The sequence below is a fragment of the Harmonia axyridis genome, chromosome 7 (genome assembly GCF_914767665.1).
Source record: "Harmonia axyridis chromosome 7, icHarAxyr1.1, whole genome shotgun sequence".
Classification (NCBI taxonomy): domain Eukaryota; kingdom Metazoa; phylum Arthropoda; class Insecta; order Coleoptera; family Coccinellidae; genus Harmonia; species Harmonia axyridis.
This window is the reverse complement of record NC_059507.1, coordinates 27,765,655-27,793,403: the sequence shown is the minus strand read 5'-3', so window position 1 is coordinate 27,793,403 and position 27,749 is coordinate 27,765,655. Positions and strand designations below refer to the sequence as shown.

General features: G+C 32.8%; 4 protein-coding genes and 1 long non-coding RNA gene across 11 annotated transcripts; 2 read left to right on the top strand and 3 right to left on the bottom strand.

Moving 5' to 3' along the window:
* Window positions 1–53: 53 nt before the first annotated feature.
* Window positions 54–17,896, bottom strand: LOC123684732 (breast carcinoma-amplified sequence 3 homolog). Of its 3 annotated transcripts, XM_045624130.1 has the most exons (10): window positions 17,626–17,895; window positions 16,641–16,950; window positions 16,096–16,314; window positions 15,787–16,044; window positions 15,534–15,725; window positions 14,887–15,481; window positions 9,005–9,485; window positions 8,662–8,900; window positions 3,352–4,299; window positions 54–1,395 (listed from the first exon to the last, which is right to left on the bottom strand). In XM_045624130.1, exons 2-10 carry the CDS (start codon window positions 16,932–16,934, stop codon window positions 1,268–1,270), a joined length of 3,354 nt encoding a protein of 1,117 aa, XP_045480086.1. In that variant the 5' UTR covers window positions 16,935–16,950; window positions 17,626–17,895; the 3' UTR covers window positions 54–1,267. The 3 variants fall into 3 exon arrangements, with proteins under 3 accessions (XP_045480086.1, XP_045480084.1, XP_045480085.1); XM_045624128.1 differs by lacking the exon at window positions 54–1,395 and having other exon boundaries at window positions 1,493–4,299; window positions 17,626–17,896; XM_045624129.1 differs by lacking the exons at window positions 54–1,395; window positions 17,626–17,895 and adding an exon at window positions 17,194–17,412 and having other exon boundaries at window positions 1,493–4,299.
* On the bottom strand, window positions 10,646–14,525 carry LOC123684736. Its single transcript, XM_045624137.1, has 2 exons — window positions 13,901–14,525; window positions 10,646–10,817 (listed from the first exon to the last, which is right to left on the bottom strand). The coding sequence occupies exon 1, from the start codon at window positions 14,511–14,513 to the stop codon at window positions 13,902–13,904; it is 612 nt and encodes a 203-aa protein (XP_045480093.1). The 5' UTR covers window positions 14,514–14,525; the 3' UTR covers window positions 10,646–10,817; window position 13,901.
* Window positions 17,897–18,043: 147 nt separating the features above from the next.
* Window positions 18,044–23,304, top strand: LOC123684733 (iduronate 2-sulfatase). Of its 5 annotated transcripts, none has more exons than XM_045624131.1 (6): window positions 18,044–18,614; window positions 18,679–19,165; window positions 19,245–19,520; window positions 19,719–19,987; window positions 21,873–22,232; window positions 23,154–23,304. In XM_045624131.1, exons 1-5 carry the CDS (start codon window positions 18,426–18,428, stop codon window positions 22,197–22,199), a joined length of 1,548 nt encoding a protein of 515 aa, XP_045480087.1. In that variant the 5' UTR covers window positions 18,044–18,425; the 3' UTR covers window positions 22,200–22,232; window positions 23,154–23,304. The 5 variants fall into 5 exon arrangements, with proteins under 5 accessions (XP_045480087.1, XP_045480091.1, XP_045480088.1 ...); XM_045624135.1 differs by lacking the exon at window positions 23,154–23,304 and having other exon boundaries at window positions 18,679–18,846; window positions 19,078–19,165; window positions 21,873–22,725; XM_045624132.1 differs by lacking the exon at window positions 23,154–23,304 and having other exon boundaries at window positions 19,734–19,987; window positions 21,873–22,725.
* LOC123684737 lies at window positions 19,224–19,609 on the bottom strand. The gene is made up of 3 exons (XR_006748173.1): window positions 19,510–19,609; window positions 19,377–19,403; window positions 19,224–19,314 (listed from the first exon to the last, which is right to left on the bottom strand). It is a non-coding gene; the product is annotated as an uncharacterized LOC123684737 (long non-coding RNA).
* LOC123684735 lies at window positions 23,280–26,377 on the top strand. Its single transcript, XM_045624136.1, has 4 exons — window positions 23,280–23,827; window positions 23,905–24,279; window positions 25,830–25,898; window positions 25,956–26,377. Exons 1-4 carry the CDS (start codon window positions 23,414–23,416, stop codon window positions 26,244–26,246), a joined length of 1,149 nt encoding a protein of 382 aa, XP_045480092.1. The 5' UTR covers window positions 23,280–23,413; the 3' UTR covers window positions 26,247–26,377.
* The last annotated feature ends 1,372 nt before the right edge of the window (window positions 26,378–27,749 follow it).

Here is a 27,749-nt window from a genome sequence, read left to right as displayed (position 1 = left end):
CTGGATTATAATCTCATAGAGGCCTAGGGAAGTTTGAAAAAATAAATCGAAAATAAAATTCTCAAATCAATGCTTTAATTGAAGTAAAAATTAATGAAGATCTCTTATCTTTTTCTTATACACAGAATTTTGAATATCATACATCACTAAAAAATTAACTTGTATAAACTTTAACTTTAAAAAGGGCGAAGACTAGAATACAAACTATCAAATATAAAAATACATCAATTTCTAACCCAAAATATTACGGAATCATTATTATTTTGGTCTTTTATGTAGTCTCTATCATCTAAATTAACTGAAAAATTAGGTCTGAAAAATTATATCTATTGCCGATAAATTTTTGTACTAACTGTTGTACTTTTGAAATAATGCTTATAGAAATGGGTAAACATTACTATTTTGTTGCTTTTCAGTGAATAATTTGGTGAAAGATTATCTGATTCATATATTTAAAAATTATGGCATAATCTATCCAGAATTTGAAAAAATAATTTATGGCAATGAAAATGCACACAAGGTTGAAAAGAATTCGAGAATTACATTTAAAAAAAAATCATCTATGCATTGGCAGAAATTAGAATCTACTATAATCATTACAAATATAAATTTGCTAAGTTCTTAATATACACTATATACTTCTACTTGTTAACTTTTTATCAAAAAAATTAAATTCTTTATGATAACAGTTATCTGACAACCGAGAATACATCACTGTAAATATTGAGTATATTAACCAGTTTTAATAAATAAAATTCAACTAAAAAACTAATTTATAAAAAACTAACAAAACAACTGTTTAACATTGGTTATCAATTTAGAACACTACATTTCTGAAGAAATACCTATTTTAGTACGCATTTTTGGGAATATTCTGGAAAATTGAAAAATCTATTTCTACGTTAATCTTACTTTTGAGTGAAAAATGCTTACTTTAGAACAAACCGTTCTTTCAGAGTGCGTATAAAAAATATCACCCATTATTTCGTTTCATCCTCTCGAAAGAGCACAGCCTGTCTTTTTAGCACACTCTCCACAGCCTCCCCTCTACAAAACACTGACTTATCAAATAAGTGGATTGATCTAAATACACAACACAACCCCAGTGAAAATTATTATGAATGTTGAAATGACAGAATATCTTCACAAAATACATTTTCTCTCAAAATTATTTGAATATAGTTAATGGGCACTTTTGTTGAAAAAGTTGTGTTGAATATGTTAGGAGCAACGAAATTAAAATAACAGACACCATTTAGGAGCAAGCTCAAAGCATGGCTATTTCCTTTGCGACATCTACTAATCCGTCACTATTTACTGAAGCTCTACTAGCATTGCTACCTGACGATGAACTAACTTGCCTCTCAAATTCAACATGGGGTGGTTGGGCGTCACCTGAAAACACTTTACATTATAAGTATTATTCCTAAGAATATAAATACATAAATGCCAATATGTATTTAAAATTAAACGGGGAAAAAATAACGCTTTCTATCAATGAGATCTTTATTTTGAATTCATAAATGACGTATTACAAGTAAGTTGAAGAAATAAAAACAAATTTTTCTCAGTCAAGGAGTATTCATAATCATATATCAAAAGCGGGTGAATTGGATTTATTGAATGGTTCAGAACTATTAAACATAATAAATTTTATTAATCGCTCATTTTTTCACCTACAATCTAGTATGAACTTCATTTTATTTTTCAAAACTCTATAACCAAAATATTTGTATAATATTTGTTATTTATTTGAAGACTATAATACGCAGTAGTAAACTATATATTCACATATCGAATATTCTAAGTAAACATACATTTATCCTCCAAATCTAAGATTAAGATTAATAAATACCTAACTAATTCACAAACGATTATAATTGAATGATTTACTGATTGCTCAAGAATGATAAAAAATATTAAGGAATATTTAAAATATAAAATATTACATGAACACGAATTCGAAGCAATTGAAACTTTGAATTTTTCTTGGATATCACAATAAATGTTTCCAGTACCTAAGTTTGCAAATAAAGAGAAAATACTTTTGCGGATTCAATGTTATATTATCAATCACAAAATATTTCTTTTTTTTATGATGGAGAAAATAGTATAATCTGTTTTTAATTTTCATTTATGGTGCGAAGTATTGAGGAGTGCAGATAAAATTATTTCATACTTAAAAAAAAATTTAATTCAAAATTTTACACAATAGTTGATTTCAAAATTTTGCTCAAGCATAATTTCCTGAACTTTAAATACAACTATCTTAAATTCATCTAAAAGCATTCTTTTCAATTATTAGGGAATTATAGAATTCAAAATAATTTTTATTATTGCAACAAAACTTAAATGAAGGAAGATTTGAGAAGTAATTATTAGTGTAATTATATTGACATGGCAGGATGACCAAAATAAAAATTTATTTCTTGATAGACAATATTCAGAAGAAATTAAATGCCAAATATTCACTTGTCTAAATCCAATAGTGAAATAAAATTATTCATTTATTCCTCACGCAAAATAGCATTATAAATCTCTTCTTATTACACATCTTAAACTTCAAGACTTTTGTTAATTGAAAAAAGGTAGATTTACTTTTGGCCATCTTTTAAAACTGAACAATCATTCTTCTGTTAATGCAAAAATAGTTCTACAAATTAAAAATTAATCATAGTTTAAACATAAACGTCATTTATTTTTCAAATTCCTTCTAACGAATGTCTAGTGAAAGGTTACAAATTTTTAATATTGCATTTTTTTGGAAAAACCTTAATTCAGTTTCAGAAAGTATCAATAAAAAATTTATATTTGCTGTCAGAAATACGTGTTTCCAGAAAGAACTCACTAGTCTACAAATTTATAGGTAGCAGAATTGATGACTTAGAAATGTTATCAATAACTAAACAATTCTTTTCAGCTTTTTCACGTTTATTTCACCAAAATCTTGTGGTATTTTTTCGCGGAGAATTCTCTAATTAACCCAACATTAAATGACATTAATATGTATGAAGTTAGGAGATTCTAAAAGGATTTACTTGCGCTTTTTTTTAGATTTTTTTTTCGAGGCTTTTGTCACAGTTGGAGCAATATTATGTGATATAATTTCGTCCGCAATTGTGGTATTTTCAGTTAGTTTTCCCGAATCATCACTTTCTGTATTTTCTCCTGATAAATCAACCAATTTTTCTTCATCAGAAGATTTATCCAATACATTCGAATACCAGTTATTTTTTCTGAACTCTGGTAGCACCGGTTCAATTATTTCTATAGCTGCATCTTCATCAGCTGGTGTTTCAATGTGAATTAACTTGACGTTTTTAATATTTGAACTAAAAGATTTCTTCATACCTTTCTCATCAGAAAAATCCAATAGATCACAATTTTCTTTTTCAGAAATATCTAGGACTTTTTCTTTGGGTTTTGTAGCTGCAACAGAACTCCAAGATCTTTTTGGTATTAAAGATTCAACATCTTCCTCATTTTTAATTGGAAAATGCTTATTTGGAATACGTACTCCCAATTTGGTCTTCGGTTTTCTTGGCTTTGAAGGGGCAATTTTTTCTTCTGTCATATTTTCTTCATTTTTGTCAGTAATATCTTTCTTTATGTTTATGTAAAGATCATCATAACAATCTGTAGCATCTTCAAACATGTCAGTTTTGGCCTCTTTATCTTCGTTCTTGATTTCCAGAAAAGGATAATCAAACTCATTTTTAAAATCTTTATCTTCTCCAAATACTAATGCACATTCCATATCGTCAGATGGTTCAGGAGAACCTGAATATTTATTTACACCCAGAGAAATTGAATCAAACTGATCTGATATGTCAAAGGGAGTTTTTGCGATTTCTTTGTTGATCTCACTTTTTTCTTCTTTGTTCTTTCTGATTTCTTTTTTCTCTGTCGTGCTTTTATTGCTATTATATTCTGTAGAAAAATTCATAGGTTTTTCAATGATATGTTTGGGCTTTTTATTGGTCATTAAATTATTACAATGGGTATTTTTTGATTTGTCAAGAAGTTTCACAGCTACTTCAGTGCTATCATCCAAACTTCTCACAAGCATAGTGTCGGTGGGATTGGTATGTGGTTTGCCATCTGTGTGCACAATCGGTTTTGAAACTATTATTGGTCGGAACAGAGTCTCATCACAGTTTTCATGTATAATAGATTCCTCAAATTGTTCCTTTTCAGTTTCAGCGTCAGAGTGGATCGTCACCACAGTTCCCAAAGGATTCACCACTTTAGCAACAGGAGTTGCCTGGGGTTTCATGGAAACTATTACGCGATGCCCACCTGGACAGAAAAAGCCAATGGCAGGTATTACTGAGGCATCAATTTTTAACAATATCAATCGTGTGTTTTGTGTGAAAAAAAAAACATGCTACATGCAGGGTACAAAAGCTGATTGTGGTTTGTTTTGCAAAATAAGCTCAATTTATATAATATTGTCTTAATTCAACTTCATTTGGGCATAAACATAGAAAAAGAAAACTGAAATTCATTATTTTTGTATTATTCTATTCTCTCTATATGATAATAATTCATGAAATATTTCAGCTCATTCCCAAAGAATATTTGTACTTATTCTTATAAAAAAACCTCAAATGGGAATCGGAAAATGGAAACTGAATATTTTTTTATTAAAATTATGAAGTCTTATAACTCAATTACAATGTCATAGTCCATTTAGATTCACTTAACTTGTTCATTTCAAACTGACTCTGAAGTTTATAATAATCGTGAAACGCTTACGGTGCTCTATTTTTATTAAGTTACATTAAACCAATAGACATTTAGCATTTCAAGATTTCAAATGTAATATATGTAAGATTTGAGCGGTCGTTCTCAATTTAGCAATGAGGAATAAATGGTCCCAACCGATAAAGTTCGATTCACTGATGACGAATTTGTGATAAAACCAATTCTGTACATGCCTTAAAAATACAATAACTTTAGGACGGAAAGACTTAAAAACTTTAAATTTCCGGGAAAGTTAGGATCTTTAGTGCTTCTGTTAAGTTGGATGAAATATTCCTAGGCGTTCCTTTCATATTATTATTTTTTTTTATTATTATTTTATTAACGGCAGAAGATGGTTTATACCGATGACACTGTCGTGTTAGTTTGAACAATTGTCTACAAAATATCACAAAGTGTAACGTAAGACACTATCACATTTTATATAGTCTTTTATCACATATATATCACAGTCATTTCCCCTATTTTGTCCTTCCCACCTTTTAACCCTTCCTCCGTCTATACCCCATAGTGCACAAAAAAGGGTGAGGTCCAAGACCTTAACTCATGGTCAAGGCGAGGTAGAGTTAACAACATCATCACTAAGGTGGTTCCAATAGTATATTACTCTATTGGTAAGAAAATTTCTCCGCAGAAGCTTATTGCATTTTTTCTTTAAAAGTTTTTGATTGTGACCTCTCAGATTTGTATTTCGACTAAGATGAAAAATGTCTCCCAAGTTGAAATCATAATGGCCATTTAGTATGTTGTAGGTTTCAATGAGATCACCTCTAGTTCTTCTGTCTCTTAAAGTTGTAAGGTTTAATTTTGCTAACTTTCATAGGGAGCATATTCAAGCCTTGGCCTCACATATGATTTATGGAGTTTCAGTTTAAAGGCTGTCTGGATAAGATAAATCATTGAGTTGGCCCTCTTGGTCATCTGTGTAATATGCGCCTCCCACTTAAGATCAAATGTTATAAGGATTCCTAAGTCTTTTTGTTTTTGGACTGGTGTTATTTCTGTTAGTTCAAAGAAGTATTTTTATTTGGGGCTTTTTGCCCTATGTCTAAAACAGAGCACTTTGAAACGTTCAAAGGCATCTTCCGCTCCTGTGCCCACCTTAAGACGCTGTTAAGGTCCATTTGAAGTTCAGCATAATGCAGTAATGGATTTGTATATAGATCATCAGCAAATGGAGCACCCTCGGTGAGAAGCTCCAGATAGAGGTCACACAAATAGGTGATAAACAGCAGCGCCCCCAGGACCGACCCTTGCGGGACACCGCTGAGAACCTTGTGTTCGACACGTACTTGGAAAGTTCGCTCGGCGAGGAAACCCCTCAGCAGTCTCAAAAGCTTACCCCTGACTCCAAAATTATCCAACTTTTAAAGTAGAAATTCCATCGGTATTTTGTCAAAGGCTTTTTCGAAATCAAGATAGACGACATCAATTGGTTCGTGATTATCATCAGCTAGAGTCCAGTCATCCAGCCTGATCAGGAGGTAATTAATGTAGATCTTCTTGGGAGATAGCCATGCTGTTGTGCAGGCAGAACATTGTCCAGCAGTAATTCAGTTAGTTCTTTGGTTATTATCTTTTCCATGCATTTGCACAGTGAACTTGTTAGGCTGATCGGTCTATAATTTTGAGCAGGATGTTTGTTACCCTTTTTATATATTGGTGTTACCACTGCACTTCTCCAGGCCGCAGGAAACTCTCCTGTGTCCATTATGCTGTTAAATGTGTCAGACAGTGTAATCCCATCAAGCGCAGGACTAGATTTTGTTTTAAGCGATTTAATCGCGGCTTCAACTTTTTCCTTCGTGAAGGTAACGTTGTCTATCTCAACCCTGAAATAGGTCTCCAACGGAATTGCAGGTTTCACTGTATTCTGATCCAACACTGTGTATATACTTTCAAACTGTTCTGCAAAGCATTCAGCAACATCCTGGCTTGTTTCAAATGACTGTTGGGTTGTTTTGTCGACTAAGTTGAAGCTGTTATGCCTGGAGTTGATGGTGCGATTTATGTGTGCATAGAACTGTTTATCACTTTCCAGAAAATTGTGTTCATAAGCTTTCCTTGCCGTCAATATGCACGTTTTAGCCTTGCTATTCTGTTGTTGGTATCTTTTATAACTTTCTTCAGATTTAGCATGCCTATACCTGTGCCACAAATCCCACTCTTTCTTGATCTCTTTGATCATGGGTATAGCCATTCAACATTTTTTTCCTGATCATATTGAAATGCAAATCAAAATGAAATTTTGTTTTTTCATGTAAAATAGTTATTTCAAGCTTCATTAAAAAATTCATGTTGATTATGTTTTCAGAACTAATGTGAATTCAAAAAGACGGAGTTGAAATTTTGTGTGTAAGTCAGAAATGACAAAATTTAAGCTTTGCGCAATATTTCAAACTGATCACATCATCAGGGCTATTGAAAATTAAGAAATAATATTGGAAAACAAATATCTAATATCGTTTTTTTTGCGCACCGTTTTTGAAAATCGAGGAATCAGTCGAAATGCAGATGTCAATTGGCCGCCTCGGAGCCGGACTTCAATTGACTTTTTATGAGGATCCCTTAAGGAAAAGTGTTACACCAACCATTCAGAAGTGATTAAAATGGGAAATCAACAGTTTTTCATTTATAGCCAATTAAAAATGCTTCATACAATATATCCGCGACATCAGATTAAACTTGGTGTAAATTTAGTTTGTAAAATATGTTAATAACCACTCGAATGTCCATGTCATGTTCAAGTCAAATCGTATCAGAGGATCATATCATCTGAACTGACTAAATGACATCATAATAAATTTCATAAAAACCGATCAGTGGTCTCCACGAGCGCATAAATGAAGGAGCGCTCGAAATCTTCAGACAACAAGTAAGTTCTTTTATTGAATTTCGTCATCTTTATACTTTGTCAAGACTTGAGAATGAAAAGTAAAATTTGATTTTGAACTTTTTTGCAAAACAGGCCTGTTAAAAATTTTAGCAAAAAAGTTAGAAAAGCTGGCAACCTATAGTCCAAAGTGAAAGTCAATTTCCTGCCTTTGGCTAAATCTGGTACAGCAGGGACATTAAGTAATAAAAATACCTCAACCAAAATTAGCACAATGTCAAAAAGCAGCTGAAACTCAAGGCTAAAACAAAGAAATTATAAAATGGGACAAAACAGATAACAAAAGCTCATAAATAAGAAATTTTGAATGGAGTACAGTGATAAACATTGACTTTAATTGAATAAGTACAAATATATAATTGACTTTTTCATATCACATGAGAATTCTACGAAACCAATATTAAAAATTGAATAAATCCATTAGCTTACTACATGTGTTCTATGTGATGTTTTTTGAAATTAGCATCAGCCTACTGTGGAAACATCTCTACAGAATAATTATAGATTATGCTGCCATGTCATCGGAATGTAAATTCAGGACGTTTGCTTGAACAAATTTTTCCTATTTTTTCTTAATCTGTGAAATATCTTAATTCTCTAGTTGAGAGCATACTGATAATGAATATATCGGATAGAAGTGCTCAAGTCATGAAATACAAATTCAACATTCAACTCTTTGTCTAATTGAAATTATATATGTATTAATAAATGCTAAATAAATTTTATTATTATTATTATAAATTGCAGCGTCAATTGAACCATTGAATAACTCTGTTACAAAGCAGTATAATAATTAGTGTTTATGATCTCATTCCATCTAAAGTGATCATGACTGATAGTGCTATTAATAAATTGGTAATAAATGAAATGAAATTGCGCACAGAATTATGATTAATAAATTCAAACTTATTTTGCTTAATGGATCAAGCATATAATATTTGGATATTAAATAGAAAAAAGAATAGGAATTTTTGGAAATGTCATGCAGTTATTCCTGAACTTACCCAATTCCTTGACATCTGCCGTTTCATTCATGGCTTCTGCCAGGGCATTTTTTAGATTCATTTCTTCCATGTCTTTGTTCGCCTCCAACACCTTAACATTTTGTTGTTCTGAAGAAGGGGATGAATCCCCACTGGTTGTATTGCACTCTATTAAAACTTCGTTTGCAAATGCTGGCATGTTTACGATTTTAGATCGGGCAATATCAATATTTTGAATATTTTGTAGCACAAACGGAAATCTAGAGAAAATAAATTAATGATGAAATAATCAATATTGTTAAAGTACTACACCTCAAACTTTGATGATGCAATTATTGTGATAGTTAATTTTGTTCAGACTCACCCAGGCGTTATTGTATAAGTTTTGAAAACAAATTGTGGGCCCATCCAAAGTCTCCTATGAGGACTAGCATGTGTAATTATTTCAACTTGTGAACACCACTTACTATCATCTTGAATGGAGTGTGATTTTCTTAAAGACTCGCAAGGAACAAAATACTCTAAATATTTCTCCGCTAGCGGAAGTTGAACATCTTCAGCATTCTGTCTTCTTTGCAAGTACCACTGGGCCCTTGGTATAGCCTTTAATTCGATGGGAGTATCGTCACAGACTAAATTAAATGACACACTTTGCGAAGGCACAGGTTCTAAATCATATTGAAATAATGTACCATTGGAATTCATGAGGAATAAGTGTTCCATAAATTTGGTATCGTTTTCATCCGAAGGGACAGGTATGTCCATGTACGCCCTGGATCCAGCAAAGCATGTCACCACTTTTAAAAAAATCACATCTTCTGAATACGAGTATGACCTCTGACGTGCTAAAAGAAAATGAAATAAAATTATTAAAGGTGTAGCAGGCCAATTGTAAAGTCCCCGGTTTACCATAGTAAAACATATTTTTTTGGCAGAATTAGATATTATTATTCAACATAGTTGCCTTCGAGGGCGATACAGCGATCTTCCAACTTTTCGATACCATTTTTATTTTTTATAGTACAATTTGTCTTTCGCTTCAAAATAAGCCTCGGTTTCGGCAATCACGTCTTCATTGGCGATAAATTTCTTTCCAGCGAGCATTCTTTGGAGGTCTGAGAACAGGAAAAAGTCGCTGGGGGCCAGATCTGGCAAATACGGTGGATGCAAAAGCAATTCAAAGCCCAATTTATACAATTTTGGCATTGTTTTCATTGATTTGGCGCATTGTCTTGAAGAAACAGCACCTTTTTTTTTCTTCAAATGGGGTCGTTTTTTAACGATTTCATCCTTTAAACGATCCAATAACGCTATATAATAATCGCTGTTGATGATCTGGCCCTTTTTGGATTTTATTTTATTTTTTTTTTTATTTTATTTTTCATCCATTGTCACATATCGACGCAAAAATTCAGGTCTATTGCACTTAAACAGCTTCAAACACTGCTCAGAATCATTAACACGTTGTTGCTTTTGATCGATTGTGAGCTCGCGCGGCACCCAGTTTGCACACAGCTGTCTCATGTACAAACATTCGTGAATGCTATTAGGTACACGTTCAGATGATATCTTCACAATTTCTGCCATCTCGATCAACTTCACTTTACGGTCATTCAAAATTATTTTGTGACCTTTTTTGATTTTTTCGTTGGTGACAGCCTCACTTGGGCGTCCATTGCGTTCGCCGTCTTCGGTGCTCATTTCACCATGTTTAAACTTAGCATACCAATCAATGATGGTTGATAATCCTGGTGCAGACCCGGGAAACTCTTTATCAAGCCAAGACTTTGCTTCAACCGTATTTTTTCCCTTCAAAAAGCAATATTTTATCAGCACACGAAATTCTTTTCTTTTTTTTCATCTTTTTTCAAATAACAAAAGTAGCTACACTCACAACGCAATATCTCACAAACTGATGGTCGGACTGCTGTCAAATTTTGACACATAGTGTTTGAAGGTTGGTATTAACCAAAAATAATATGGATTTAATACTAGCACCGCCATATGTATGTATGTATGTATATTGTCTTTATTTCCAACTAAACTTACATCAATTAGAGAAAAACAAACAAAAATACAATTGATATACGTGTTGAGCAAGAAATATGGCGAAGTCCAGATGAGTCCCCTAGGAGACTCCCTGATCCACTCAACCATTGAATCGACAGTGCTTCATTCTGAATAATAGGAAAAAATTAACAAAAAGAGAAGGATAAAGAGAAAAAAAAAAAAAATTAATAACACATTCTTATCCATGTACAACCAAAACATTCCTTCTGTATCCGGGATAGAGAGGTATTCATCGCAATTAAGTTATGTTTGCATTGACAATAATTTCCTTATAACATTTCCTGAAAGCTGCTCTAGATAGTTTCATCAAAGATTCAGGGTGACTATTGAAGAATCTTGCAATATTGAAAGAGAAACCTCTTTCAAAGATCGAGGTTTTATGATATGGTGGAGTGATTTTTCCCCTGAACCTAATATTAAGATTATGCACGTGCGTTCGGAAGATGATTTTCTTATAAAGGTAAGGTGGGCGTTGGAAAAAAACAATGTCTCTATAAAAACATGCACAATGCAGTTTTCTCCTTTCTTCCATACTCAACCATCCTGCCTCCCTGAGTCGTGGAGAAACTGATTCGAACTTCCTCACACCATAAATCAGTCTCAGACATGCATTTTGAATCATTTGAATTCTTTTCTTATCATAGTAAGAGAGGCAGTTCCCATAAACAACATCGCAGTGATTGAACATAGACAAAACCAATGAATCGCAGAGTAAAATTTTAAGTTTACGTGAAATGAATTTTCGGATCTTATAAATGTATTTTATTTTAATATATGCTCTCTTTATGCACTCTGTGACATGAGAACCAAATCTGAGGAAGCTATCAAACGTCACACCCAGATTCCGAGCTGTTTCCTTTACTGGCAGTTTGACACCATCTACTTCAACACTCACCAAGTTTTTCACCCTTACAACCTGTGACTTAGGTCCCAAAACCAAAAGAGAAGACTTATTCGCGTTCAGCAAGAGAGAGTGCTCAAGAGCCATTATTCTCAGTGACTCTATTTCTTCACTCAATACCTTGGAGCTTTCGACAGCATCACCACTAACAAATGATAGGTATACCTGTGTATCATCAGCGTAATATTGAGCTGAACATTTATTTAATGCCCTTGGCAGCCGAGACGTATAGATCGCATAAAGAAGCGCCGATGGAACAGAACCCTGAGGCACCCCACGGATTAGTTCAACAGCGGCAGATATTTGTGAGCCAATTTTCACACACTGGGTTCGTTGTGATAAAAAATTTTCGAAAAATCGCACCGCTCCATCACCAAGCCCGACAAAGTGCAAAATTGCTAGAAGTAGTTCGTGGTCGATCGTATCGAATGCCTTAGTGAAGTCCAGTAACGCCAAAGCCGTAACCTTGCCGTCATCCGCCGCCCGCAAAATATCATCAGTAACATTAGTTAGTGCCGCCGAACATCCGTGACCCCTTCTAAATCCCGACTGACACTCAGGAAGAATGTCATTGTTCTCAACAAAATCCGATAGCTGCTGGTTTATTATTTTCTCCAACACCTTCGATACGCTAGATAATATACTGATGGGACGTAAATCCCTGTACTCTCTCGGGGTTGGGACTTTCGGTAATGGTACAATTAGTGCTTCTTTCCAGCATTTCGGAAAAACAGAATGGAGTATACAATAATTTATTATATGTGTAATAAAAGGTAGTATGAACGGACAACAAAGTTTCAAAATATAAATGCTAATACCATCCACCCCCTCTGATCCCGATTTTATCCCTGTAATCGCCTTCAGCACCGTAATCTCATCTACCTCTGCGAAACAAAATGGAGCGATTGTACAATCTGAAACGTTGCTTTTATATAGGTTCAATGTTGATGAGTCAACCGACAACGGGACATTAACGGCTTCAGTAAAAAATTTAATAAGTTCGTCTGGTTTTTTGAGATCCTCAGGTATTTCAGAACTTTGCTTAGAGTTGATGACTCCGAATCTTTTTAACTTTTTCCATGAATCGATGCCATTCTGGAATTGACGTTCGAAGAACACTTTCTTCTCCCGTCGTATCATTAAAGTTGTTTGATTTCTCAAGCTCTTATAATACTCCCAATGCTGGACCTTTCTACTACGTTTGTAACGCAAAAGTGCCTTATCCCTCATGTGAATGGCAGCACGAATGCTGTCAGTCAACCATGGTTCGTTACTTCGAGAAAACCTAGCTAATCGTCTTGGTGCATGTATATCCAACAAGGAACCAATACAAGAATTAAAAAATTCAACCTTTTCATCAATATCCCCCAATTCATATACGCCACGCCAGGGAATAGCCTGCAAATCAGCATAAAATTGCTGACCATTCATATTCTTATAATCCCTATACTCTTTAGTTAAAACCTTCTTATGTACACCTGGAAAGTTCAGCTCACAGTGCACAAGATCATGATCTGATAGGCTTGGTACATGAAGTGTACCAGATGACTGAGTGCCCATATCCTTGTCCACCATAATCAGGTCCAAAAGAGTGGACGAATGAGCTGTATCTCTGGTCGAAGCATTAATGAGCTGTGTTAGATTGGTTGATTCCAATACCCTATACAAGTCAGATACATACTTCGAATGTACATCAAATAAATTTATATTGAAGTCACCAACGCAAATAATATTATCACACTGAGGGCACAACTCCGAAAGCGCACTCTCAAAATTTTCCAAAAAAGCAGCTACATTGTAGCCTGGCGGTCTGTAAATACATCCAATGATAAATGTTTTTTTCTTAATGATAAATTTTACCCAAACTTGTTCAAAGCCATCACATCTCTCAACAGACAAACCCTGTATACTTATAGTATCCTTTACATATATTCCCACGCCACCCCCTCTACTTATTCTATCTTGCCTCACAAATCTGTACCCTGTGATCGAAATTAACTGAGAGTCAGTGTCATCATTCAACCAAGTCTCGGATACAGCCACCACATCATAATCCTCTCTCAAAATGACCCCTCTGAAATCATCGATCTTAGGCACTAATGATCTTATATTTAGGTGAGCAACTCTGAAACCCTTCATGTGGTGAACAATCACGATGAACGCCACTCAGACATAGCAACTAAATAATTTCAAGAGATAAACAAAAGGAAATTGAACTTAAATAAATTTATGTATATACGAGGAAAAGAGAAAAAAAAAGCAAAAAAAAGGATAATAAACAGAAAGGACCTTATTTTCGTGTTCTCCTCTTGGGCCTTCCCTTATTCTCCAATGAAGTAGCCGGCCTCTCCGCTCCTGCTATACCATCCAGATCTGCTTCGCATCGTATGAGTTTTCTTGTTGTTCCCATTCTTGTGTAAATACTGCCGTTCCAAGTCCAAACATTCCGAGTTCCCAGCTTCGATGTACATTTTTTGAGCAGAGCGTAGTTATGACTTGTAAGATTTTCGGTTAGTATCAACTTTGATCCCCTCAACTTGCTCTTGTTTTTATATACTTCATCACGTGACTTCATAGATGAAAAGTGAATTAATACTGCTCCAGTAGAATTTGGTTTATCGGATTTATTCTTGAGCCGGTAACAATGCTCGATCTGCAAGTCGTCTTGTTGTAGACTGAGATTACTATTTAAAGTTCTTTTTAAAGTTTCGGCTAGATTTTCTCCACGTTTATCTTCCAGCCCCAACAGTCTCAGAGTTTTGCATTTACTTTGTTGATCAAGTAAGTTCAATCGTTGTTCAATCATGGTATTTTCCCGCTGTAAGTCAACTATCTGGGATTTTAGCATATCATTTTCTTCCTGAAGTGAATTCCACTCATCTTTCAGTTTATCAAACACCATATCAGCGACAGCCTCGGCAATAGTTGATACGAGTTCCTTATCGCGGAACATGTTCTTGATTATTTCTTTCATGTCGGCTTCTTGTTGTGAATCTAATCCCATTTTTAAAATATACGATGAAACTATTGAGAATTCTGAATAACCAGGTTCACAAGAGAGAATATTCGATATATGTGCCTTATTCCTGCTATTCTCGGAATATTAACAAGCGTAATTTCATACGAAATAAATGAAAAACATCGGAGCGAAGTGAAATGCGACTATATCAGATGATAGCACATGGCAATGTGTATGTGCATCAGACCGGGGACTTTTCAATTGGTCTAATGAATAAATGATGTACATAGTTAAAAAAGTTGAATAATTTGCTTACTGATTGTGCTTCTGGAATGAACTGTTGCTCCTGGGATTTGGGTAGATGGTTGCCTAATCTGAGCTAAAGGGTTTACGACAATGGGATTCGGAAATGGGGGATGTCTTGGATTTGTATAAGGATAAATTTTCGCTCCTAAGCTTTCTGTCCCAGGAACTGGACTTCTTGGTCGTTCATCATTAGAAAGACCAGCAGATCTATGATATCTTGACATTTTGTTAACCACATGTCTATTGGTGTGCGTTCTGTTATTTATATTACCACCGTAGGGAGTAATGGGAAACACATGAGTTGTTCCTCTCGAGGAAGTAACTGCGACCCATCTAGAGTCTGATGAAAACGACATTGACTGAATACGGGCTGATGTGTCTCCACGATGCAAAGTGTAAAGATGATGTACAGATCCCAAGTGAGATCCTAAAGGATGAGGATGTATCCGAAATACGTGAAAATCATATCCTTTGAGATCAGCAGTGAGTAGTAACATTCCACTGTTATCAAATTCTAGCTGAACTATACAATCACTGTGGGCCATGAAGTGAGCCACTATTGCTTCTGACGGTAATGAACCTTCTACACCTTCAATCTTATCTGACTGAAATCAAATTAAAATAGAGTGAATTTTTTAAATCTTACTTTGCTTTTACCTTTAAGTCAACAACTGTAACCGTGCCTTTGTCGAAACAATCATTTACTCCACCAGACTGTGGGCTTCCAGGGCAAACTACACTTGGTTTAAAATTTGAACTTCCCGTAAAGCTGTTAGCTACTGTCTCACTCAAATCCTTTATGACTTTAGTAAATGTTTTAGCACTATGTATAACTGTAGCTTTGTAGCTCTGAATTAAAATTGATGTATCATTTTTATTTGCATCAAGATCAAATCTTCATTATAACTACCTGAACTCCTTCATTTTCACAACCTCCAAAACTTTTTCTGCATGTAGAGAGAGTCCTTTCAGCAAATGCTAACCAACGAGGTCCTAATGCAATAGGATTAACATTGGGCCCTGGACTACTATAACATGTTGTTATTGTACATCTTTCCCTCAAAGTAAACGCATCCAATACTGTTATCTTCTCAACAAATGTAACAATTATAGAAATCTTATTGCAGAAGACATCTATTATTTGATGTTTAAACTTTATGCTGTGAACCTATAATTTATATTTTTTTATTCACTGACTTCAATTCTTCTAATATTTTACCTGTTCACCAGTTTTCAGGGAAATAAAACTTAGGTTGAAGTGTACGGGAGCTAGAGAAGCATAATCACACAAAGCTATTAAAGGTCTTTTATCCTTAAACAAATCAGTAGCATCTCCACCAATCATATAGGGTGAAGGTAGAATCCTCATTACTTTAATACTGACGTGTTTCCAGGACAGAATTTCAGTTGCTTCACCAGTTGCAGAAATGCACCATACCTTTGAAAAAAGAAAATAAATTTAGGTAAAATAACTTTTACTTATATTGAACCTTGAAAAAATATAACATTGAATATATATTGAAACATAAATTTCATATGTAAAACTTGAAGTTATGTTAATTCAAAAATTTCATTAGCCTTAACACTAGGTCCCCTATATATTTGAAAATGAATTAACAATCGAGTAGAGATCTTTTGTAGAGAAAAATCTTTCAACAACTTTTGTCGCTTACTCCATTCTTCAGAATTTATAATTCAAATACAGTCAGCACTTCAAATGTTTAAAAATAACATCATGGAATTTGATGAATATATGAAACTTACCTGTGCACCTTTGGTGTATCCAATGACCAGAAAAATAGGTGGAGAAGAAGCAGATTTTTCATGATCATCGCAGGAATCATAGCTTAGTTCCTCGAATTCACCCTGTTCAAAACGTACCCATTCAATTTGATCTCCTTTATCGACAACAGCTGAGTAAGAGGATGGAACTACATCACTGATAAATCCGGCAACACTATCATAAAGGGAAGGATCTGTAACTACTTGGGGGAGAACAATATGGGAATCATCCTTCACTATCTTCGGACCTTGGTGTTTGGGTGAATCAGCAGACATGATCGATTAGATATTACTAGAAAGATTTGAGTACAATGTAAATCAGAAAATTACTTATTTATTTAGTGTAAATTATTGTCTTTCAATTTTCAATTTTGTTATGAATGTCTGAATTTCAATATACTGAAGAAATTTATTGAAGTCATCCTTTAACTAAATATTAATACTGTGTAATAAAATAATAATTTATAATCCGAAATTTTCATGACTTGAATGTTATTTAAATTAAAATAATTGTCAATTCAAAATAATATATCACCCTTCAAAAGTTGTTTTCATTAAAGAATCGCTCAAAAATATCAATAAAAAAAATACTGGACAAACAAATAAAAAAATCTTCTGGCTGTACATATACTTCCCATAGCCACCTGATAGAAGTCCTTGAAATATGTTTCAAATATTTTAATCTCATCAGATAATCGATTGGTTACAATATGTATAATTTATTTTTAAGAGGTGTGAAATTATTATTTTTTTGTCTATGTTTTAATAGTTGCGATGTCTTCTTGGAATTCAAAATAAGGACAAAGATATACAAGTTGTGTCTGATTGTGATGCAATAGCATCAAAACAAAGGGTGTGCGATTTGTTGAGAACAAAGGATTGTTCATCAAATTATAATGACAACAAAATCAAATGTAATATAGTCTATATTATTCTGATTGAAATGATAAATAAGCATCCAACTCACATCTTTTAGAATCACAATTATATATTTCGAGTTCACAACTGCGCCATATCTTGAATTTGTAGAATTTCAAATTATATGATACTTGACGTCATATTAAATAAAATAATCCTAATTTATAGGATTGGCACTGTAACTATATGCGAATTATGCTAATTTCTAAAGTTCAAATTTCGATTAAATATCGTTGGAACGGAAAAATCGATTTATCTCGTAAAATGATTTGTTTTTATCTAGTCGTACAAACAAACCCAATGTCATTTAGTCAAGGAAATAGTGACAGTTTGCTTCATTGAAAACAGAAATCAGCTGTGCCTGGGATTCATTTTTGATAAACAAAGTAATGGCAACAACGCTGAAATTTTGAACGGTCAATATAAGGATAATGATTACCATATAGGATGAGTGCCTATACCAATTACCAATATATAGACGAATATATAAATCTGTTCAATATATCCTCATTTATTGTAGAAGATTTTCTTTCAAATTCAATAGAATTTATTTTTTATAAAATTTGTTAGAAAAATACATAACTACGAAAGCGACATCTATGTACACGTTACCCAAGTCGAATACGGTGTTGCCATCGTTTCATTTTTTGAAGTAGTTATGGGTATGAATTTTGACATTTGTATTGTTTACAAATATATGATTAAACTGAAGTATACCAGAAATTAATTTTCATTAATTACCTACTAAAACAATAAATATTTGGTATCACACATGTTGAAAAATAACACAATTTTAAAATTGTCGTATGCATAACTTTTTGAAATATTTTCATATCATTAGAATACATTATGAATTTGCTGTTGATTTTTGCTATTACACAATTGTTTGAATTCATATTCTGCAAACCGAACGTGTTATTTATTATAGTCGATGATTTGAGACCCAATTTAGGTTGTTATGATTATGGGAATGCTGTTACCCCAAATATTGATAAACTGAGCTCAAAAAGCTTCCTCTTTTATAATGCATTTTGTCAAGTGAGTATTTTTAGATAGACATATTTACGTTGAGAATTTTAGTATGGAACATTCAATTTTCCAGCAATCTTTGTGTGCCCCTAGCAGAAATTCTTTTTTGACAAGCCGAAGACCTGATAGCGTACAGCTTTATGATTTGAACAGTTATTATTGGAGGGAAAAATCTGGAAATTTTACTACATTACCCCAACATTTCAAAGAAAATGGTTATTATACTTATGCTATTGGAAAGGTATTTCATCCTAGTTTGACATCCAATTCATCAGATGATATGCCCTATAGCTGGTCAAAAAAACCATTTCACCCAAAAACAGAGATTTATAAAAATGCAAATGTATGTGTCAATTCTAATGGAATGTTATCAAAAAACTTGTTATGTCCAGTTAGAGTTTTCGACCAACCAGGTGGCACTCTTCCTGACTTGGAGTCACTTAGATCAGTTTTAGACTTTTTGAAGTTTCAGAAAAATTATGTTAAAGATCGTCCATATTTTTTGGCAGTTGGGTTTCATAAACCACACATACCTTATAAATTCCCTGAGCAATTCCTTAGTGAGTTTCCTCAGAATTATTATTGTTGTTATAACCATACAACTCAATTTTATCTTTTCACGATCACGGTACATTTTAGATTTCCATCCCATATTCAAAGTTAATTTGCCCTCTAATAGGAGACGCCCATATTCCTTACCAAATGTTGCCTGGAATCCATGGATTGACATAAGAAACAGGGAAGATGTGAAAAAATTAAATATATCCATACCATTTGGAAATATGCCTGATCATTATTCTAGAAGAATAATTCAACATTATAATGCTGCAGTAACCTATATTGATGATCTTATTGGAAATATTTTAAAAGCAGTTGAAGGAACAGATACTATCACTGTACTCACGTCTGATCATGGTACCACTAAAATTATGCTCGACTAATGGTGGGTTTCATAAAACTTTTATCGTGGTGATTTGCTCGATCGAGTCATTTCTGTGTTCAAGTTAATTTCATTTTTGACACTTCCATAGATTTAAAACAAATTGATCGGTCAATCAAAGTTTTATGAAACCCGTAAAAGATATTATAGAATTCCATCAAAATTCTTTTGAGGTGTTTCTCTTGGAGAGCATGGAGAATATTCTAAGTACAGCAACTTTGATGTATCAACTAGAGTGCCTCTTATAATTCATGCTCCTAATTTGAGTTCCACTGGGGTGATCATTGAAAAATTGGTGGAGTTAGTGGATTTATTTCCCACTTTAGTAGACCTCACTCGAGTCAGTCCTTCTTTAACTACTTGCAGTAATGAAGATAAATCTGAAAAATTATGTACAGAAGGTAGAAGTTTGGTACCTATTATGGAAAAAGCTTTGCAAAAGGTAGCCATTCCCTATTTATAAAACAGTTATTCTAGACTTCTATGCACTTGTTAGTATAGTAACCAATGATCTAATGATACATAGGTGCGCCCTTGAGCGTCCATGCACTGTAGAGCATTGACTCCAACATTAGAGAGAGAAAGATTGGGCCTCATTTCACGTGACCTTAAGGGAGAGAAGGAAGATGTTTGAAATTCAACCAATGATAAGGGAAGCAAAATCACGCGATCTAAAATGGTTCATTGATCGATTGATTCAATATGTTCCACCAATCAAAACATCGATGGTTGGGCCTATGGTCCATACCAGGTGTAAACATTGTGCTTCTAATCTTTCTGTTAGAATCGATTCTCTTCTCTCTCTTTTTCTTTATGCGCTAACTACTTATTATTAGATCATTGATAGTAACCCATTTTTATTATTCTTTCATATTTTCTCTTCTACATCAATAGTAGTATAGTAGGTATATAGATTTCATTGATAAAATTTATTTTCTAAAATTTCAGATATTTCGCCTCTACACGGGAAAAAAAAAACCAATTTTTACATTTGTATTTAAAATACTGGAAACAACCATCAGTGTTTTTAAGCGCTCGTTTGCGAAGCGATCATTTGTTTACAGTGACTATAATTTTCTAATTTTTCAGTAGAATCCGTTGTAAAGTTGAAGTTAATTTTGAAGTTGTAATACAAACTTGTTTTTTTTTAAATTTAAACCATATAAATTACTGTGACAACTTGAGCTCTATAAAATTATTGCGGAGTTTGTGACCAATAATTGTATAATATAATTTATACAGGGTGTTCCTTAATTGGAGGTATAAAAGATGATAAGATATGTTTTGGATGATTTCAAGATAAAATGTCTTATGAACATGGGCAAACGCTTTGTTATATACAAACAGTTTATCGAATTTTTGTTAATATTTGCTACAGATTGGGTAAATAATAAGTATCAAAACTTATAATTCATTCATTAATCACAACTTATACTAACTGGATCTCCATAATAAATTGGATTTTCCTGTGAATTACTAGAGAATTTTTTGAAATTTTTTTCTTGAAATCGATAGCAAATACGACAAATATCCAAGACTCTAAAAAGTATAGTACTGGAGCAATGTTCCTTTGAATATTTTTCTGAACTACCAGTAGTCCACCTACAAGAAGTTTTGGAGGAAAGAAAAAATACCACCCTGTAGATTTGCATTCAAAATTAGCGTATCACATAATGAAAACTTTAAATTGGAATATATATGCCAAATTTAAGTTGAATATCTTGTGAAGGGGAAAGTGCTTTGACAAAAAAACATGAAAAAAAAGTTAAACTTTTACAGCCTTTATCTCGAGAACAAAGCATTTGCGAGGCCATGTTTATAGAAATTTTTTCTTAAAATGATTCGAGGAATCTGTCATTTTCATTTGAAACTCGAAGTTATATATATGTATACCTGGTGATTTTTTCAAGTTGCGCCAGTCAAAAATCTCTAACAGACAATATCTTACGTGAAAAAGTTTTAAATATTCAATAGGTTGATGGTTTTGAATGGGAAGTCCACTTATGTCAGATCCTCTCATAAATTTCTCCTTTGTGAGCGTTTAACTTTGGAATATCAAATGGGAACGTAATGGCTTTTTATTGAAGAATCGTAATTTACTGTAAAAAATTCAAAAGTATCGTACGAAAATTTTTTACGAATCTTCACAGATGGCTCTGTATTCGAGTTTGAATACATTGGTCATTTGGAAATGGCGAAATCTGCAATAACTCCGGACCAACCTGGCTACGGCCTTGGCTTAATTTTTAAATTAACCACCGATCCAGTCAATATTTTTATAGGTAGGTCAGCAAATTCACGAAAGTAAATTATGTTTTATTTTACAGAAACCTGTAGATGGAAAAAAAGCCGTATTTTCTCAATATCCCAGACCTGGGGACTTCCCCTCTGTCATTCCAAATAGCGATGAACCAGAAATGGCAGATATAAAAATTATGGGATATTCTGTGCGGACAAAAACTCACAGATTTACGCAGTGGGTCGAGTTCAATATCACCAATTTCAAACCTAATTGGCTAAAAATATATGGCACTGAATTATATGATCACACTATTGATCTACATGAAAATATGAATTTAATTGATAGGAAAGAATTGTCCTCCGTTGCGAAAAATCTGAGAAAAATTTTGATTTCAGGTTGGAGATATGCTTAAAGAACAAAGATTCTGAAAAATTCCCCCATATAGGTACCATACCCATACAATATAATTTATATGGGTTCTTATTCGCAAGTGAAAATATTCTCTTGATAGCTCAGATTAATTTTTATCAGCTGAACCGTAAATATTTCCAAATGAGCAGTAGTTTCAGAGTTACATTCTTAGAAAACATCATGAAGAGAACTGTCGGCATAAACGCAGTACACATCAAATGTGACATGACTTTGTTTTTTCCATAATAAATGTCTAGTCGATGCATGATTTCGATTCAACTAGTGATCCTCCCTGAAGCATATTAGATGAAATATTTAACAACGCTAGTAATCAAGTTGGTCATATCGCCACACGTACCATACTTCTAATGAAATATTATAGATTCGAACTTAGGGTACTTATAGAAATATTTTTCTCTATTTCAGTATCGTAATGAGTTCATTACAGTACTAAAAACAGTGCTGTAATTAACTCATTACAGCATTGTTTTCAGTTATATTTTTCGTTTTGTGGTTGTCAACACAGACTATCCTATCAAATTTCAACACACGTCAATATAATATAATTTAATAGTGAAATGATTTGCAACATTATTCGCAATTTCTTTAAATTCTGCTGGTGTGATATCGATTTCGTCAGACATTATTCACGAGTTTAATGCGTAATTATAAATTATTTCAAAATTCCAAACATACGATTCAAATTCAAACTCCGTAATCTGTCAATTTTCGTAATAGTCACACCAACTGCTAAGATACGATACAAAAGTCACTAGGATGTATAATCTGAATTTTTCTTTGAATTTCGACGATATTTTACCAAACTTGACTGAAATAGAGCAAATATCGTCTAATACTCGTTACAGGAGGCAATTCAAACACTCGCTCCTTCGCCGCTCGTTTTCGAATTTCGCATTCGTGTTAGAATAGTAGCTCATTCTGCAACTTGTTTTAGAATATACCATTTTGCTGATTTTGATTTTAAAAATTAACCTGAAATTTTCAAGTGGATTGAAATATTTTGCAAGAGTTCTATTATTGAAAATAATGTTGAAGATATGTCTATGGTTTTTTTGACAAGTATAATAAACCTAACCTCAAACATGTTTATTGTTTATACTTGATTAGTGAATTTTGTTTAACAACAAATGATTCGAATCTGTTAGTGGATATGATTTTGAATTTTCTCATGAAAAAACAAATGAAACCATTAGAATGGATAATCATTTGCATAATTTGAATGGGCATCAGAAATTTCTAAGGGAATTTATATATTTATACAGACAACAAGAATGTCTTTGGAACAAAGATCATCCAAATTACAAAAATAGGAATGACCGTAGCGAGGCCTATGAAATTCTCCTCAAAAAATGTAAAGAATATATTCCAGAAGCTGATGAAGACTATGTTAGGTTACGTATAGATTCAATGCGTTCCACATTTCGAAAAGAGAGAAAAAAGGTTTTGAATTCACGAATGCAGAATCCTGATTCAAAAAATGTATACAAACCATCTTTGTGGTATTATGATCTTTTGTTATTCACAACTGGAGAAGCAAATGAAGAGCAGGATGTTTCTATCAATAATGAAACTTCTCTTGAGCCAAATTCAGAGGATTACAATGCTGTTGTAAGGCATTTTATGTATAAATTATTCTTATTAGTTTTTGATTATTTGATATTTCTAGTATAAATTTTTAATTCCAGAGAATTCCTTTTTGGGGTAGAGAATACTCTTCATTAGCTATAAGTCTATATAAAAAACATACATGTTTATATGCTTTGAATGACCCGAATTATAAGAGTAAACACAAAAGAGTTGAAGCAATAAAAAAAATTACTGACGAATTGAAAGCTAAAACAGGTAAAATATTCTTTGAAGATGATGTTTGCAGAAAAATTCATCTTCTTAGAGGCCAGTTCATGTATGAATTCCGGAAAATAGAAAAACACAGGCAGTCTGGGAAAGATGTATCTAGTTATCAGCCTTCCCTGTGGTGTTTCCATATGCTCTTTTTTCTCAGAAAACATATTGTGAAAATGGAAAGCATGCTGAAAAGAAAAGATGGAGACCAAATTCAGGTGACGTTTTAAATTTAATTGTTTGAAACTTTTAATCACTTCATGAGACAACAAACTTGTCATCAACAGATATAGAAATTCCAGTCTTTCGAGCCGTAGTTTTTCAACTAAAATCTAGCCTACAAGTTTGGTAGGCATCTCCAAAGGTTTCTTGGTTTGTAGATTATAACCGACATCATTTCCAAATTGGTTGTTCTTGTCCGGATATAGTATACAGGGTGTCCTAAGTTCCAGTGCCTACTAGACGTTTTAGGAATACTGAGCCCATTTGAAATCTGAAAATTGAAAGCTAAAATTGTTTTACAACCTAAGTACTTCTAGTAATAGAGGGAATAGAATAATTTTTCTGAAAAAACACGGGGTTATTCAAATATTGAGTCGAAAATTTTGATAAAAAATTTGACTATAACTTTTGTTTTCAAAATAAAAACCTTTTTTTTTCATGATTACGTTGAATTCTACATTGGAAATTAATGATAGTATGATTATGCTCCTAAATTCAATAATTTCACTTTTTTTTATAGATTTTATTGATTGAAGTTATACAAGTACATAGATTATTAAATAAATATTCACTTTATGTACAACATAAGCCAAAAATATATCAAATAACTCAGAAATTATTGAATTTAGAGGCATAATAATTCTAGAATACTATCATTATTCACATAGAATCCAACGCAATAATTAAAAAACATTTTAACATTCTTCTAATTCGAAAATATGAAGACAGTCCACGTTTAGGATAATGAAAATAAGTCTAATCATAAAGTCAAAGTAATGGAAAAAAAATTTTTCAAGAAGAAAGTCATCGGACTGTTATTGGACAGGACAATATATAAAGTTAAGGAATTTTTTTGACCACTTGTACATTTTTGTAATGTTTTTGGGAAGAAATTTACTATTTCTGTTACTATTACATGACTATTCATATTTCTATTTGTTATTGATATTTTGAAAAACATTTGGAATAATACAACAAGGAGTATTTCAGAAATTTTCATATAAAAATCTCAAAGTCAGTAACATTGGAATGAAGGCCTAGTTGAGAAAATTTGAAGACTTTTTTCAGTCTAGAGACAAATTTGCTTAGAAGAATATGCAAATGATACATTCAAGCAATGTAGAACTCAATGAATAATGTGATTATGAATTAAAAACTAGGTATTACATTTAAAAAACAAAAGTTGTTATCATGTCCAATGAAACTGGAAGTCGAACGAATCTGAAGTTTTTTCCAAGAATTCACCTCTCCCAACATAGCTCAACTATAAAATTTCAAGTATTTATCTTGAGTCTTTCTTTGAAATATTACCGACAGTGAAGGTGAAATTAAGTGAAAACCAACCAGACGTTGGCTAGTAAGCCTGTTATTTTCTAATTCAGTTGAAAAATCCATTATTAGAAACTGCAGACTATTAATAATATACTTCCAATGCTAATTAAAAAAAATCCAATTCAAAAGAGTGGTTACTTCAGCTTTCAAGTATAGTACCCAGTTTACTGAGAAATCGAATTATTTCATATCCAAAGTACATGTTTTTTCACAGAGACAGTCAAAGAGATTGAAGTTCAGCAGTGGCAATATCTCAAGTGATCAAGATTATAACAATGCAGAGGTATATGTTTTTAATGAGTTAAATTGTTCATAAAATATATTTTGCAATATTTTTAAGGATCTCAAACAAGAAAGTGATAGTGGAGATAATGATCAAGATAACTATGAAGTATCTGCAGATAATATCGATACTGAATCGTTTGACCAAGTAGAAGCTGTGGTTGAAATTGGAAATGGTTTGGATATCAAACAAACTGATGATGTGTTTGATACAATTGGAAAAGTGATGGCTAAAAGACTTAGAGACATGACTCAGGAGCAAAACAGTATCGCTTTAAAATTGATACATGATTTAATGTATCATGGACAGATGGAGAATTTAACATCTGATTCCAAGTTGGTTATATAATGGTTATATATGTTATGATGTTACAATTGATTCGTTTTTATATTTTATGAATTCAGAGAAAATATTCCTTTATAAATGTATTTCATATTATCTAAATGGTTTCATTCTAATTAAATCAAATTTTATTTAAATTGTTTTGGTTGACTTATATTCATTTTCCTTGTTCTGCAATTGAAATAAGAAATTCAAAATAACATAAATAAATATTCCGAGAAATATTCATTATAGGGTATGGTCCTTATATCACCTTGGTTACTATAGTTAGTAAGTTGGTGGTCCGTATATGTCAAATTCCTCAAAAACCGGTGACTATTTCCTCAAACTTCGGTGAGTTATCTGTAACCAGAGCAACCGTACTCTTATTCTGGTTAGGATCGGTAACCACACCCACTCTGGTTGGCAGTTGTCATTTTAATTTTCAAATTATTGTTTATGAATATTTTTCATGACATCTGACACTCAAAAACTTTATTATTTTAATTATGAAGCCATTAAGAACTATTAGTTATTTATAAATCAAAAGAGTTCAACCATGTATAACCTCCAAAATTCTGCCAATGAAAAATTTAGTTGACCATTGACAGGTGTCAAGCGGTCCGTAAATACGAAGCAGGTTACCTCAGACATTGAAAACCACTAGTAACTGCTCTTAAATTCTCGGCGATATACGGACCATACCCATAATTCCTTCCTGTCAACACAATTTCAACGGACACAAAATAGTTCAACAAAGCAACTCAACAGCAAATATATACAAAGGCTGTATAGAGGGGAAAAGGAAAACAAATTGATAGTTATCGGAATACCAAAACAAAAGGGAAATATGAAAGTAAAAGATGAAATAGGTATTTATTAAGACTATGAAAATAAAATTAAAGACAGAAGAGGATCAGGAATTGTATGGAAATAACTCCAATGACAATAACTTTGAAGTTAAGAAGCATTGAAATATGAAATACCATAATAAAACAAATTCGGAATTTGTAGTGGAGGGGACACAAATACAAAACATTATAGAGGTCCAGCAATTAGAAATATCAAGGTGATAGAGAGAAAGTCACTTATTATACAAGATTCGGGCATCTCAACTACATTCTACATAACCCGTCAAATCAGATGCTGTATTGAACAAGTGATGAACTGACTCAAACTAGATTCAATGGTCTCAATAGCAAGTTCTTTAATAAACTTGAAGAACTAAATGACATAACTGACCTCTATCACAATGAAGAAAACTATTCAACATCTAGATAATCAAGGTGTATAGATAAGATCGTGAACATCTAATCTATAGATCTTGTCCAATGGCGATAAGGATAACGGATGACGCGTTACCCCTACTCTTTAACCTATGTTACGAGTTACGAGACAGATTGTGTAATCTATAGACCTAGCTAGAAAATATCCTACACATACGCTATTTAACTCTAGATCACGGGACATTCATATAATTTACGATGGATTATATTCGTAGTAATTTTTCGTTGATTTCCAGATATCGTA